The 16,302-nt window shown below is 48.9% G+C and overlaps 1 protein-coding gene across 9 annotated transcripts in view; it reads right to left on the reverse strand.

The window, feature by feature from the left end:
* Window positions 1-3,866: 3,866 nt before the first annotated feature.
* Window positions 3,867-16,302, reverse strand: part of LOC102937877 (limbic system associated membrane protein) — a 1,332,442-nt gene continuing 1,320,006 nt past the window's right edge. For 4 of the 9 annotated variants that reach the window (XM_037909177.1, XM_043538686.1, XM_037909173.2 and 1 more), the window contains one exon: window positions 3,867-4,213. In XM_037909177.1, the coding sequence (XP_037765105.1) occupies window positions 4,008-4,213 (206 nt within the window). In that variant the 3' untranslated portion in view covers window positions 3,867-4,007. Of the gene's footprint in view, window positions 11,399-16,302 lie in introns of all 9 variants that reach the window. The other 5 variants (XM_043538691.1, XM_043538689.1, XM_043538690.1 and 2 more) reach the window with 2 other exon arrangements.

Below are 16,302 nucleotides of genomic sequence, written 5' to 3' on the forward strand. Positions count from 1 at the left end.
TTACCAGCCCACCCAGCTGCTTTTTTGCTTCCACTTCCAGGCTCCTCCCACTCTGCTGCACCCATCCTTCCCCTACCCTCTTGAACCAGCTCCCTTTCCTCTCTAGGCCCTGCTGCTGTGTCTCTCTGTGTTCAGAACTCTCTTGCCCCAAGCCCTTTGTATGACCCCACCCAGCTCCATTTTCCTTTGTCCCAGGGAGGAGGAGGGGGATGAGATTAGCTCTAAAGTCATGAGGGTTTTTTTAAATAATGACAGGTTTCAGAGTAACAGCTGTGTTAGTCTGTATTCACAAAAAGAAAAGGAGTACTTGTGGCACCTTAGAGACTAACCAATTTATTTGAGCATGAGCTTTCGTGAGCTACAGCTCACTTCATCGGGCATCCGATGCTCAAATAAATTGCTTAGTCTCTAAGGTGCCACAAGTACTCCTTTTTTAAATAATGTTTTTCTGAGCTGGCTGATGTTTGAATCCCCTGCTGCCATGTGTGTGTGTGTGAGAGAGAATTAGTGTTGCTGACTTACAGTGAGAAATGGGATTTTGGCCACACTGCCCAGACATCAGTGAACCTAGGGCTCCAGGCCCCACATCCACAACTCTGCACCCCTAGCCCCAAATCAAACAATGGTGTGCCCCCAGTTCTCATGTGTGCCCGAGCCACACAATTCTGCATCTCCTCTTACTCTCCCCCAGTGCAACCTCTGCAGCTCCTGGGGGGTCTTCACTCACCTTGCCCAGGCCTGGGGGGAGCAACTGCAAGGGTGAACTCCTCCCCCTTCCCCTCCCAGCCCTGGTGTTGCACAACTTGCAAGGATGGGAAGAGCACAGAGCAGACTGACCCATTGCACACAGGAGGGGTGGGGAGAACCACACAGACTGACCCTTTGTTCACAGAGGTGAGGAGGAGGAGCACGGAGCAGACTGGTCCATTGTTCAGGAGTAGGGGAAAGCACGCAGACTGATCCATTGTTCACAGGAGGGGTGGGGAAGAGTGTAGACCAACCCATTGTTACAGGGGCGGGGGGAAGAGCACAGACTGACCCATTGTTCACAAATAGGGTTGCCAATCCTCCAGGATTTTCCTGGAGACTCCAGAAATTAAAGATTAATCTTTAATTCAAGATTATGTCAAGTGATGGAACCTCCAGGAATACCTCCAACCAAAATTGGCAACCGTATTCACAAGAGGGGAGGGGCAGGAGCACAGCCTGACCCATTGTGGAGGGGAGGACACATACCCCTGCTAGCTCTGATTGAGTGAGGAGGTCAAAAATAGAAATGATGGTGCGATGGGCTGGCTGCCCCAAGTATAAATCTGTCTGAACCCCTAGGGCCAGACTTGAGGGAGGCAAGCCCATCTGGCTGCCCATAGCGCTGGGGCTGCCAAGCTATTTTTAGCACACTAGTTTGCTCAGCGGCAGCACCGGTATGACTACCTGAGCTGGAAATTACTTCTTCTCCAGCTGCAGTGCAAACATACCTTAAGTGCGCTTTTCATTCTGCTCCAGCCCTGTCTGCGCTGGACTCCTCTGTGTCTATGAGTAACTTCCCCACAGGAGTTCTTCCCCATCCCTCCCTGGAGGTGGCTGTTCTGTGCCGAGTCGCTAGGGTGACCAGGTGGCCAGTTTTAGACCGGAACACCCGGTCAACAAGGGATCATGGCAGCTCCGGTTAGCACTGCTGACCAGGTGACTGCATGCTGACTGTCTGGTTGGCGGCACCCTGTGCAGTGGGGCTGGTAGCCTCCCTCCTGGCCTCCATGCCGCGCAGCTCCTGGGAAGCAGCTGGCATGTCCCCCGCTCCAGCCCCTACATGTAGGGGCAGCCAGGGGGCTCCACACGCTGCCACCACCCCAAGTGCCACCCCCGCAGTTGCCATTGGCCGGGAACCACAGCCAATGGGAGCTGCGGGGGCAGCGCCTGCGGACAGGGCAGCACGTGGAGCCGCCTGGCTGTGGCTCTGCATAGGAGCCGGAGGAGGGACATGCCGCTGCTTCCCGGAGCTGCTTGATGTAAGTGTCGCCTGGAGCTTGCATCCCTTAGCCCCCCTGCAGCCCAACCCCCTGCCCCAGCCCTGATCCCCCTCCCAACCTCTCAACCCCTCGATCCCAGCCCGGAGCATCCTCCTGCTCCCAAAAGCCCTCATCCCTGGCCCCACACCAGGGCACCCCCAGCCAGAGCCCTCACCCCCTCGCATCCCAACCCACTGCCTCAGCCTGGAGTCCTGTCCCGCATTCTGAACTCCTTATTTCTGGCCCCACCCCGGAACCCGCACCCCCAGCCAGAATTCTTACGTCCCCCCGCACCCCAGCCCCCTGAACCAGCCTGGTGAAAATGAGCGAGTGAGTGTGGGGCGAGCGAGCGACAGAGGAAGAGGGGGATGGAGTGAGTGGGGGGAGGGGCCTCGGACATGGGTTGGGGCGGGGCAGAGACGGGATCTCAGAGGAGGGTGGGGCAGGAGCAGGGCAAGGGTGTTCGGTTTTGTGCGAGTAGAAAGTTGGCACCCCCACGAGTCGCACGTCACAAGGGGCCATTTGCAAAATTCAAATTAAATGAATCCATTTGCTGCGGGATCTCAGAAAGCCCCTTGCAGGCTGCAAGACTGAGCAAATACCCTCATTAACTCTGCTGCAGAGGGCAGGGCCCAGCATACTGCCCACTGAATTCCACAGAGATCCTCTCCTGCAGAGCCCCCCTCCCCCAACGACAACAACTTGGTTGCTGGCATAGAAGGGGAAGAGGCATGGAAACATTCAGTGTCCCAGGTGGGAGAAGAGGGGAAAGTTGGCATACTGAATCCCATTTGGGACAAAATGCTGGATGGAAAGTCTTAAGAACTGGTTGAGACAGTGTGCATACCCGTCTTTGTGGTTAACACAGGATATTATCCTGATCTCACTGTAAGTTTTGTCCATCTGCATCAGTGGGAGCAAGATCTAGCCCTGCAGACCCTTATGAGTGTAGACTTTGGACACAGCTCTCTCTGTGCTCCACAACAGCATGTTGAAAAATCCCTGGGTAGTTTGCGTAGGGGATCCCACACATTCCCTGTGCCTTTCACTGCAAATCCATGGCCATTAAGGATTTCATAGTTATCACAGTGCTGCAAGCCATAGCCATGTGGAACTTCAGTGCAACAGTCAGTTCCTTTGGCATTGGCTGCTCTTACAGCTTGAGCTAGAGGATAATCTCATAGATTCATAGATATTTAGGTCAGAAGGGACCATTAGGATCATCTAGTCTGACCTCCTGCACAACGCAGGCCACAGAATTTCACCCACCACTCCTGTGAAAAACCTCTCACCTATGTCTGAGCTATTGAAGTCCTCAAATCGTGGTTTAAAGACTTCTCTCTTTGTATAGCAAACTTCTCAAACATATGCTGCATCCCTCTCTAGAGGCTTGTTCACATAGAGAATAATCTGCTACTGCTACCCCGCTCCCGGAGTTATTCCTTTAGTTCATGGGGTCTGTGCCAGGCTGAAACCTTGCTGCCAGCCCTGTGGTGGTGGTGGTGGCGGGAGGTCATCACATCAAGGTCAAAGATGTATGAATTAACAGTTCTCATTCCATCCAATAGAGGGCACTAGTTGTGTATATCCACCGGCCATTTCGGTACAAAAGCATGGCACCAGGTGTAGACTTGGGAGAGGAAACACTTCCTTACTACACACCTGGATTCCTTCATAAGACGATGTGAAGGAAATGAGCAATATGTGAAGGCCTGACCAAAATGTCTTCTTGTGGAAGGGCTGAGAGTGAGGTTAAACTCTCCCCAGCTCCACTCCCCCAAATGCCCATGAATCCTCGGTCATTGCCCCAAATTTCCTTCCAGACTTGCTACTTCTACATGGCCTGGAAAATGTGTGAAAAATGAAGTTTACTAAGTTAATGCCATGGGCTCAAAACTATGTGTGAGGGGAAGGGAAGGGAAATTAAGGTGCATTTCTTCCTTTTCACGTTTATTTAGTTTTTGTTTGTGTTTTTTTTTTGTTTGTTTTTTTTTAAGATCACAGAAGAGCAGAGCATTCATACATGTAAAGAAACAGAAACAAGATAACAGAAGTTAAATACATTGAGGAAAGAAAAAAGAAAAAGCTTTTTGTTGGTGTCAGGTTTTGTTTTGTTTTTTTCCTTCTTCTTCTTCTTTTTCTTCTTTTTTTTTTTAACACACACACACTTGCGCATTTAAAGTTTTCTTCCACAGAGCTAGTATCTGAAAACAAACCAATGGCAAAAAATAAAATGGCCGTGTTCTTGTTTCATTAAAGAGACGTTCAGCTCATGTCTACGGTGCTGGGGAAAAATATATATAAAGATATAGAGATATATATATATATTTATATGTATATAACACTGTTAATGAGAAGAGTTCTAACCACCCCACTGTGTAGCAAGAAGAAGGGACACTGGACCTCCTCCCTAAGGCTTGGAGGATGAAACTTAGCTCCAGCTGAGGAAACTGAAAGGTTTGGGGGCAGCTGGTGGAGCCAATTTTTACTCTCCCCTCCCCCCGCACCCTTTCCTTGTTTGTAGAAAGTCACCACAAACCATGCAGCTGATGGCTTTCTATAGACAAATTGCTAAAAGCAAATTGAGAAGTGTGTGTCATGTTGCATGTGTCACCGGGGGTCTGGGAAAGGAGAGTGGTGTGGTGGCTGTGTGAGGGATTTTTGGAGGAAGGTGGCATGTGTGTGTTGTAGGGATATCGGGAGGCATGATTATCTGTGTGACTGAAAAAGGGAGCAAATGAAATAACTTCAGAGCTGGAAGACACTCCTCAGCTGGGAAGTTCTCTCCTTGTGGATAGTTTCCTAGGTGGTCTTGCTCCTTGCGGCCTGCGAATACTAGATGTAGACACACACACATACTCACATTCCATAAGAGGTGCTAGGCATTCTTAGAGGGAAGTAAAGGGTTTGACTGAGGACAGATAGCAGGGCTCAGTTCAATCCCTCTGTTTTCACAGATATGCTGAGATGTTGATGGATGGGGCCCCAATTAGGGTATCACAACGCACGTTCCCCACGGGGCTCGGGAAGTCAGCTGAAGATATACACAAATTGGGGAGAGGTAGTTCCCTGCCCCGCCTGGAGACTTCCTTTGTTGGATAGGCCTTTGCCCCCTAATGTGCTCCCCAAACAGCCTTGTCATGAAGTCAGCCCCACCACCAGCTCTGTAATCCTGTCCTGACTGTTGAGCACCCTCCCTTCCTCTACTGTCTCGTGTACTCCTTAAAGGTTTGCACGACCTTTTGGTGGCACTAGCTAAGCTGAACCTGCAATGAGGTTCCTGGGCTAATTTAGAGGGGATGTCCTCTTTTCCTTGCTCTTTTCAGGGTGGCTGGCTTGCCATACAGGTGCCTCCCCAAGCCATGCCTGGATAGGGGATTTTGCTGGCATCCTTACCAAGCTGATTTCCTCCCCGCTGAGCTAGTGAGATAGGAAAACAAGTGAACACCTGAGATTAGGCCTTTGGGGAAAACAACCCCCATAGAAACCATGCTGAGGTGTCACACTGTAAGATGTAGGTGGGAAGGGAACTTTCCCCAGCATGTTAAATAGAGGGGAACAGGGGGATGGTTCAACAGTTGGACACACCCCTTAATGTCCAGAGGAGTCATGCAGCTAACTCTCCGAGGCACCACACTGGAAATATACCCCTTTGAAACGATGCTGAGAGCCAATGGTCTTCCTCATTGATGTGCCTGGGAATTCTGTGCATAGATTGCGAACAGCACATGGCCCTAACTTTTTTATTAACGACATAGCCTGGGAGACCATCTCCTAGTTTAATTCTCTCTTCCTGCCCCCACCACTCTGCTCCTCATGGGAGAGGTCTCTTTTCACAGTCTTTTCTGTGCACTTGTGAAAAATGAAATAAGCTTTTGCCACCCGCAGGAGGGAGACTTAGAACTTCCAGCTCTGCCTCACCTCCCCAAGACTGTATTCCATGGCACCATTTGGTGTGGTTCGCTGTGTGATGTCAAGCACCATGAGATTTCGGCCATGGGTCGGTGGGGTTGGAGCAGAGGACATGGATTGTACTATTAGACTTGGGAGAGGAAACACTTCCTTACTACACACCTGGATTCCTTCATAAGACGATGTGAAGGAAATGAGCAATATATGAAGGCCTGACCAAAATGTCTTCTTGTGGAAGGGCTGAGAGTGAGGTTAAACTCTCCCCAGCTCCACTCCCCCAAATGCCCATGAATCCTCGGTCATTGCCCCAAATTTCCTTCCAGACTTGCTACTTCTACATGGCCTGGAAAATGTGTGAAAAATGAAGTTTACTAAGTTAATGCCATGGGCTCAGTTTTGAAACAAGGGCACCTTAATTGGATGCTCAGAAAGGTACGTAGGTGCATGGACTGAATGCATCTGTATCTGAAGTCCAATCTGAGCATTGAAATAGGGGTGGGTAGGTGGGTGGACTTCTGAACATTCTGTGATTGACTCTTGGTCTGGCATGGGAGAAAATTGGCTTTTGCCCTGATTCCTGAACAGTAAATGCGATGTAAAGGGGTGTAAACTCAGGCTGTAAATTAGTTTACACAAAGAACCAAAAAACCTTGTTAATGTCACCGTTAACATGACCCTGATGGTAACCCTGGTCCACACAACTTTGTTGGTGGAGACAGCAGGGGTCTACATTGCTACTCTACGTGTCTGGAAGTTGTGGTCTGGAAAAGGCTCATAATGCTGAGACACCTGCGTTAACTGGAGATTTTCACGTCCACCTTCCCAGCATTTCACAGCCATGCATCGCTTCATTCTTCACCCAGCCAGACACATACAGACAACACGCTGCAATCATGTATGGCGTTCAGGTGGCCCCAGAGGGCTGCGTTCACACCGTTCATTTCCTTTCAGAAAGTTGCCCCCCCCGCCCCCGCCCACTGGTAACCTGAAAAGGGTTAGAAGTCTGCGAGCCAGTGGGGGGGCCATATATTAAATCGAAGCGTTTGTTCCGCTGCTTGGACATTAGGGGCCATCTCATGTCACTCTCGTATATTTACAAACTCGTGGAAGAAATACAATCTCTTTTTTTTTTTAATACCACTAAATGTTAAACCTCCATCAATCAAACACAATTACACCTACGCTCTCAAGGACCTGGTCTCCCATTCCAAATCCCACTGAGGGGCAGGGCAGCAAACACGTGAGCGGATTTTGAGGAGGGGGGAAAGGGGGCCAGAGAAGCAGGGCCATTGGGGGTGGCCTCAGGAGAAAGGCTCTGCACTGGTGGATATGTCTTTTCAACGTAATTATCCACAGGGCTGAAGAAATGATCAAGGAAAATGCCTTTTCCCTTCTTCACTATGGCCCTGATCTTGGGAGGCGTTGTGCAACCCTCATTGACTTCAATGGAAATGGTGAGTGCTCAGGACCTCTCAGGAGATGCTCAGCAACTTGCAGGATTGGCTCTGTTAAAAAATTAAATAAGTATTCCCCCACCCCAGCTCTCAAGTTAAAGGGACAGACACTGTCAAGAGTGGAGATCCCAGAAGCAAACAAAATAGCTGTAATACTATGCACTTGCATCATGCCCAGGGGTGCTGGAGGTACAGCGGCTTCCCCGAGTTTGAAGTGGTTTCCACCATATCCAGTGTTCACCGTTTGGTTCAATGGCTCCCCACGCACCCACTATACAAACTGTTCCAACGCTACTGATCATGCCTTTCAGCAGCTGTATTGCAGAGTGAATCTCATTACCCCCAGAGTTCCTACACTGTGTCCTGCTGAGAAAAGCTGGGACTGCAATGTCTGTGAGCTCCCCAGAGCCAGCGCCCCAGCCCCATTTTACAGAGGAGAAACTGAGGCACAGACTCACTCAAAGAGTCAGGGGCACAGTCAGGAGTAGAACCCAGGAGTCCTAACTGGCAGACCTCAGCTCTAACCACTAGACAGAATGGTTCCTCCCAACCATCTTTGTCTTTTTCTGTTCCAAAAGTCTGGGATTTTTGTTGTTGTTGTTGTGTGTGGTTTTTTTCCCCAAAACAAAAGCTTCAGTGCTCTTTTTTCTACAAACATTTAAAACAATTCACTGCCAGGAGCCCAGTACTTGTGAGGACCCATACAATAACAAACCGGTGTGTACAGCTCAGCACTCCTGAGCAATCCTACACTGATGAAACAATGTGTTCAGCCCAGTCCTCATAAACAACCCTGGACGTTCTCCCTACAGTAACAAATCAGGGCGGGCAGCCCACCACCTCTGAGCAACCCTACAATATCAAATGAGCCAATATGTGGGAGATGGTGCATAGTCCATCCCCCAAGTGCAATATCTGCTGCTGGACTTGTAGAATCACTCCCCTCCCTACAGCAAAACCCATCAGACTCAGAAAGAATCACCAGCAGGGGCTAGAGGGCTCCTGTCCTAAGAGACTCTGCAGGGCTCATGGGTCAGTAGGTCACCTACAGGTTAAGGCCCAGATTCTCAATGGTATTTAGGTGCCTAATGCCCAGCGAGTTCAACGGGAGCCAGGCGCCTAAATACCTCTGAAGGTCTGTGCCTCGTTGTCTGGCCCCACTGGATTCAGTCCCACCGGGAGAGGTCACAACGCCTAGCCCCTTGCACCAGAGGACAAAAGCTGAGCCCTCACTCTGGGTCACTGAATGATTTCAAACCCCTCCCAAGCAGTGATGGTGTCATATCTGTTATCAGGGCCCACACACACATATTCTGGGGTGTGATTTTTGTGGGGATTATTCTCCAGTATCCCAAAACACAGCAGAGCTCACCTTGAACTGAGCACATACCTTGAGGGATGGGGGAAAACCCCCTTCCCTTGACTGGTGACATCCTGCAGGCCCGTTTCTCTGCTCTCCTCCCCTAAAAGACACTCAAAGACTAATATTTATCTGCAGGTCTTATTGGCTGCGAGACGCCAGGCTGCCTCTTTAATTGATTGTCTGTCTCTGCCCCAAAACTGCCTCGCTCAGCAGAAAAGAGGCCGTGCTGTAGAGCTGCTTGATCAAGGTAAGCGCTGCCGTGTTGAGCCGGCACTGAATAATAGGGAGCCTCTTGCAGATTTCGTCTCAGCTGAGTAAAGGGAAGGACTGAAACACAAAACAGAATTAACTCATTGCTTTCTGGTGATCAGTCTCCCCTTTCATAAGCCTGCTCAAGCCAGAGAGATTTCCGTCCTACCTCCGCTAAGTTTTTACAGCAAATTCCAGGCAGATCTGAATTGTATTTATTTGTGGGGGGTGGGGTGGAAAGAAGCGAATTTTTACTGCTTAGGAAATTGGAGTAGGACACAGTAAAGGCCACTGCGCAGCTCCTAAATCCTGACCCACAGCACCGCTGCTAAACCAGTTCCAGAGGCTCTGCTGAAAAAGAGAAGGGACTGGCAGTCCCAACACATCCTCTGCTGTGGACACCCAGATCATGGCACTTGTGACCCTAGGCGTATTTAAACACAGGTTGCCAGAAACAAACACTGGTGCATTAACCCAGCTGTCCCCTTTCACAGATGATCAGTACAGCCAATGGGATATGTGAAGCTCTTCAGATTTGCACGTGTCCCATTGCTTACATCACATCCTGCAGGACCTGTTGTTGAAATGGCAGATTCCAACAGATAGGTAGCATTTCAGTAACTCTGTTTCAAGTGACCTACTCTGAGATCCACCACCTCTTCTCCAGCAGGTGTCACTAGAGTTTCTTTCATCAACTACCTCCTCCTCTGACCATCCAGAGGGCAAGGATGTCTAGAAACAACCTTAGGAACCTTGACGTGTTACATATCGGTCAATAAAATACTCCTCCCCATACTGTGTAACCCCTTGTAACTCTCTTCAGTGCGCCACCCAAAGCTTCTTTCTTGTATGCCAAGAATTTTGACCCCAGCTTTTTTACAGTCCCAGGTTCTGGCCACTTTCTGAACCAATCTGAATTTTCTTTAAAGCATAAAATTAAAGAAGCTCCGTCTAGGTATTTTCATGGTGGCCGAGAAAGACATTTACAGGTTTGCTTTGATTGTAACAAGGAGGTCAGAGGGACAAAAGGTTCATTTCTATAGCAATACTGAACGGTTATGGATTACCATTTGGAGGCTTTTCTGTTAAGAGATATTTAATGGCCATGCCATACCTACAGGTGGAGAAGATCAGTGAAGCCCAAGTTATCTCACTGATTTACCTCTCTTCCCAAACCCCCCAGGAGTGGGTACTGGAGCAGTGCTCTTGAAGTGCTGCCATCTATGGTCCTACGGATCAGTCACATTGATTTTCTACCTGTTTGGACATACACACAACCACAGACATGAAGCAGGAGCCACTATTCTGATGCACTACAGCTGAGTGCCAGCCGGGTGGGGTTGATCAGAGAACGGTTAAAAAAGTATGGAGATTGACGCTTCCAACAATACGGCCAGGAGGATGTCAAGGCAAAAGCCAGCTGGGGGACAGGGTCCCATCTGAACCAGTGCCACAGCTGACGTGCTCCCCGCCCCCCACATCTGCTCAAGTGATCTCTCAGCACCATGTCTCACACTTACGGTGCAGAACTTTATCTACAGCATGATGAGCTTATGTACATATGGACCATTCTCTTTGCATGCTTTAGAGAGAGAGACACACACACACACAGACACACACGGGAGACAGAGACACCCGGCCAAATACAGGGGGAGAAGAGGAGAATAAAAACAGTGTGTTTGTAGCATAGTCAACATAGCTTGAGCTCAGGGCAGAGAGGGAGGTATTGGAGGAGAAGGGACATAAGGGAGGGGGCCAACGAGGGTGCAAGGGATGGGAGGGAGGAGGCGTGGGGTTTCTTCGTGGGACACCAGTATGCAAAAGGGATCTGGATTACTGCTTTCCAAAAGTCTGAACTGGTGGAGAGTCAGCTCACCAAGTGGCCAAGGGAATCAAGGGGTTAAGTGGCTATAAACATCACAGCAAAGACCTTCTCTTTCAGAAGACGAAAGAAAGAGGACTAAGGAAAGAAGGGGGAAAACAAGAAATCTGGTTGGTTGGGTGTTTTTTTTACATCTCGGCGTCTTTGGCACAACGCGGTCCCCACCCAGCACCCCGTTCTCTCCTGCGCTCCGCGTCACTTCCCGGGTGGTCGATGGCTTGACAGACGTCTTGTCATAATTCGGAATAAATGTTGCTGATTCGTCTTCGCTGTAATTCCCCCCCCCCTTTGCTCCTGAACACATAAAAGTTGTGAAAGAACCAGTCCTCTCTCTCTCCCCCTCTTTTTCTCGCTCTGTCTCCTGTATGACGCGCTTTGTTTTGTGTGTTGTTATTGTTGCTGTTGTTGTTGGGTTTTTTAATTTGATTTTATTAACATTTGCTAAGTAGGCAGAGCAGGGACACTGCCAGCAGCCACAGTGGTACGGCCAAACTCATTGAACCGTTGTCTACTCTCCCTGTGCCAGGTCCTGTAGGGAGAGAGTGGGAAGGAAGAGAAAAGAGGAAAGGGTTATTTACAGCGGGGAAGAAACAGTCAGCAAGAAACATGTCGATGGCCTTCAAAAGCACTGACTCACTGCTTCTGTGAGCGCCACACAGCCAGTGCTCCCACGCCATTCCCTACAGAGCCTCCTGCTGGGACAGGCTGGGATTGGAGGGGAGCTTCCTCATAGAGACCTTGTTTGCCAGAGTTCCTACAGTGTGTCCTGCTGAGGAAAGCTGGGACTGCAGTGTCTGAGCTCCCCAGAGCCAGCGCCCCTGCCCCATTCCCTCCTGCACCGCCTGCTGGGAGAGGCTGGTACTGGAGTAGCTGTGAGGTTTCCCACGTCCAGCACCATTCCTTACAATGCCACCTGCCGGAAGAGGTTGGGCCTGTTGGAGAGCCGCTGTGAGCTCCTCAGCAAACAAGCTGTTATATCCTCCTCTAGCTTTCGCTAGCGATGGCAACATGGCTGTTCTTTTCACCTGCCTCCTTGTGGTGGCCCTTGAATGCCAGAACTTGTTATAATTCTGCACATTGATGATGTCTGTTTGCAGCCAAATGCCGGCTCCTCAGGGGCCGATTCATCACAGCGCTCCAATCAATGAAACATGGAACCAATCAGCGAATGCCTTCAGTCCCAGGGGAGGCGCCGTAATTATTCGTTTGTTAATCGGGAGGAGGAACAATTTCCATGGAACTGTTATGACCCTGTGGTGCTGCACCTATAGGAAAGGGGGAAGGGAGTCCCAGCAAAGCTTTGATTTTCACAGGGGTGGGGAATGAAGTCGACAAGCTTGGCACTGCAGCAAGAAATAATGCAGAATTGCTACTGGAATATTGCATCCCAACACAAGTGACATCTCATTCATCCTCCCATTTGTGGCTCTCATTCCTGAACTGCTTTTAAGGCAGAGATTAAGCTTGACATTCTCCCTGCAGGCCCAGACAGTGGTAGCTTGTTATACCATGGTGTGTGTGATAAGTCAGCACCTGCCCATGCTTGTGTGTGGTTGTGCAGGAACAGTGGGATGTATATATGGGGCGTGTGTTTGTATAGGCAGGTGTATGGTGCATGGGGGAGAATCAGGCTGTCTAAGAAGACATATCTCATTACAGCAGAGAGAACTGTTTATTGTGAAAAATATCCTTTACAGGACAGTCTGAGAATTTAATAGGGATGGAACCACTAGAGTTCTACAGAAATTGCCTGGAAAACCTATAAAATGTAACAGAGAATGAGAATCTATAGGAGTTTTTGAGCCATGCTACAGAATTGTATAGCAGGGATATAATTCTCTATTCAAGTCTATATGATGCTTAAGAGAAACACAAATCAGATGTCAGGAATTATAACATTCAAAAACCAGTCGGAGAACACTTCAATCTCTCTGGTCACTCGATTACAGACCTAAAGGTTGCAATTCTTCAACAAAAAAACTTCAAAAACAGACTCCAACGAGAGACTGCTGAATTGGAATTAATTTGCAAACTGGACACCATTACATTGGGCTTGAATAAAGACTGGGAGTGGTTGAGTCATTACACAAAGTAAAACTATTTCCCCACGTTTATTCCCCCCCCCCCCCGCTCCCAAGTGTTCCTCAGACGTTCTTGTCAACTGCTGGAAATGGCCCACCTTGATTATCACTACAAAAAGTTTTTTTCTCTCCTGCTGGTAATAGCTCACCTTACCTGATCACTCTTGTTATAGTTTGTATGGTAACACCCATTGTTTCATGTTCTCTATGTATATAAATCTCCCCACTGTATTTTCCACTGAATGCATCTGATGAAGTGAGCTGTAGCCCATGAAAGCTTATGCTCAAATAAATGTGCTAGTCTCTAAGGTGCCACTAGTACTCCTTTTCTTTTTGCGGATACAGACTAACACGGCTGCTACTCGGAAACCCGATAGAGAGGTTCTCATTATTCATGCAATTCTGTAGCCTTTTCCCAGATGAGATTGGTTACTATCATGGCTCTTTGTTTAGTCATCCAGCTGTTAGTGAACTGATCCCATTTTTTTCATTATTAGGAAGTTTATGTCGAATCATGTGGACCGTATCATTTTCAGCCTATGGGATGCTTCTTCAGCTATTCACCATGCATCTAGTGAAGCTGGTCACCTAAGTCACATGGTACTGTTTCTGCACTCTGGCTGAGTGCCAGAAACTTTTTAAACAAGGGAAGGCTCAAGAGTGAATTGTGCACTTACCCCATACAAATCCTGAGACCAATCATTGCTGAACTTTTGAGAGCATTTGCAGCCAACGGTTGACTGAACAGTCATGAATAATAAATAATCTGACCCCACAAATCACAGTGAATGCACCAGGGGGCTTTTATTCACAAAAATGTCTGTGAGGCAGGCTTTTTATTATTCAGTTATAATATGCAACTATGTGATTATGGGCACAGAGATCTGCATTTGTGCATGCACATTATCGATGTATAGTATGCATGTGTGAGGCTATGCAGGTCTGTGTGTGTGTGTTCATGAAGGTGTGTGTTCACACATACCAGTGCATAGATTTGTGCTAGTGTTCCATGCACCATGGATTGATGTGCAGTATTTATAGGTAGGCCAGTACAGATATGTGTGTGTGTGTGTGTGTGTGTGTGTGTGTGCTGGTGATTGCACACATACCAGTGTGTGAAGGTGTGTGTGCCCCCATGGATTGATATACCTTATGTATCTGTGAGCCTGTGAAGATGTGTGTTTTCTGGTGACTTCATTCGTATCAGTGCATAGATGTGTGTATATGTGTGTGTGGGTGCATGCGCCCCTTCCCCCATGGAATGGTGTACAGTATGCATTGTGAGTCTCTATAGTGGTGTGTGTGTGTGTGTGTGTGTGTGTGACTGCTCACATAACAGTGTCTGTGTAGATACCAATGGGTAGATATGTAACACACGCATGTCATGATATGAGTCTCCATGCAGGCATGAGTGGATATGTACGAGTGTGTTTGATGTGCTTTCCAACGGCGTGGTCTGTAATGAAGTTAGAGTAGTAGCTGCCTGTCCAAGAGTGGTACAGGGCTTCCAGGAGCAGCAGCCCGGGTCACGTCTCAGGTGTGTCAGACAGACTGGCCTGTTCCATCTTCATCATCTCCCATCCAGGGCTCTGTTACAAGCCTCATCCCAAAAAGCGGCCAGAGAGGGATGAGCCGGGGGACTACAGAAAGAAAACGAGAGCTTGGGAGGAGGCACCTGGGCCTGGGAGCCCCTGGGAGGGGATGCAGGGTGGTGAGTCTGGGAGGAACTATGGCTGTGCCAGCTCACACTCATGCTCAGCAGCATCAGTGAGTATGAGGTTGTGTGATGAAGACTGTGTATTCCAGTGGGCATGCACGGCCATCTCTGTGGATGAGCAAGTGCGTGCAGTTGTGTGAGTCCTGTGAAATTGTGTGCAACTACTCGAGTCTTTGTAGGTGACAGCGGGGTGGGTGTGTAGTCATGACAGTCTGTCTATGTGTAGCTGGAGTGCAGTAGTCATATGCAGTCCTATCAGTGTCTGTGTGCAGCAATGAATCTGCATGCAGTTGTGTTCATGTCCACAGTGGGCCCGTGTGTCGTTGTGCGGCTGTCTGCAGTGAGTCTGTGTGTAGTTGTGTGGCTGTCTGCGCAGTGGGTCCGTGTGTAATTGTGTTGTCTGCCGTGATCTGTGTGTAGCCATATTGGTCTGCAGGGGGCCTGTGTGTAGGTGTGTGGATGTCTCCAATGGGTTTGTACGTAGTTGTATTGGCCTGCAGTGGGTCTGTGTGGATGTATATAGTAGGTCTGTGTGGAGTTGTATTGGTCTATAGTAGGTCTGTGTGTAATTGTGTGTGGATGTCTGCTGTGGGTCTGTGTGTAGCTATGTTGGTCTGCAGTGGGTCCGTGTGTAGCTATGCTATTGTCTGCCATGGGTCTGTGCATAGCTGTGCTGTTTGTTGTCTGCCATGGTCTGTGTGTAGCTGTATTGGGCTGCAGTGGGTCTGCGTGTAGTTGTGTGGATGTCTGCGCCCATCCACAGCAGGAATCACTGGAGACTAAGTGTAGAGGCCATGCCTCCTTTTCCCCAGTCATGGCGCCCACACGGAGGAGACCCCAGGTAGCTGGTTAAGCTGGCTGCTAGGCTGTTTGGAGCCACTGCTGCAGTTCAAAGCAGCCCCAGCCTGCGTGTAGCTCCGGCAAACACTGTGCGCAGCTCTATTTAATCTCTGTGTGCCACTGATAGCGCTCGTTGAAAATTTTTCGTTGAAGAATTCCTCAACAAAATGTCTGTTTTCGTGGAAATGTTTTCGATTTCATCAAAGAAATGGAAACGCCAAAACTCCGTGAAAAATTTAAATGAAGATGAAACTCTTTTGCTTTAATTGAAATTTTTGCATTAAATAAAACAGATTTCCCAACCAGCCCTAGCAGTCGTATAGGCACAGGTTGCTGTGACTATGTGGAGTTGTGTCAAGCTCTGTGTAAAGGCACTTGTGTGGTTTTGCATACGTGGGACACAATCACTTCCGAGTCCAAGTCCAGTCACATTGGGATCCAGTTTGGATCTTCAGTTGAACAGATCAGACCACCCGTCTAGCCCCATCCCACCTTTCCTGGCTTGCCACATTCCTCCACTCAACTTTAATGGACTGTATTCACTCCTGAGCCCTGTCTGAAGAGATCCATAGGATCAGCTCTTCCCCCTCCAGTCCCTGTTTTACAGGACAGCTGCCAACCTTCTCTAAGGTGTCCCTTTGCCTCCCATTCCATCTAAGACCGGATGGATTCCGAGCTGAGGAAGCTGGTGGCAGGTCATCAAATTCCTGACTGCGTACAGAGGCAGGGCCCAACACAAACCCACAAATCTGAGTAGCCCCCAAACTTTCTGGGGGACTGAGATTCAAATCCAGA

This window comes from Chelonia mydas, chromosome 1 (assembly GCF_015237465.2).
Source record: "Chelonia mydas isolate rCheMyd1 chromosome 1, rCheMyd1.pri.v2, whole genome shotgun sequence".
Classification (NCBI taxonomy): domain Eukaryota; kingdom Metazoa; phylum Chordata; order Testudines; family Cheloniidae; genus Chelonia; species Chelonia mydas.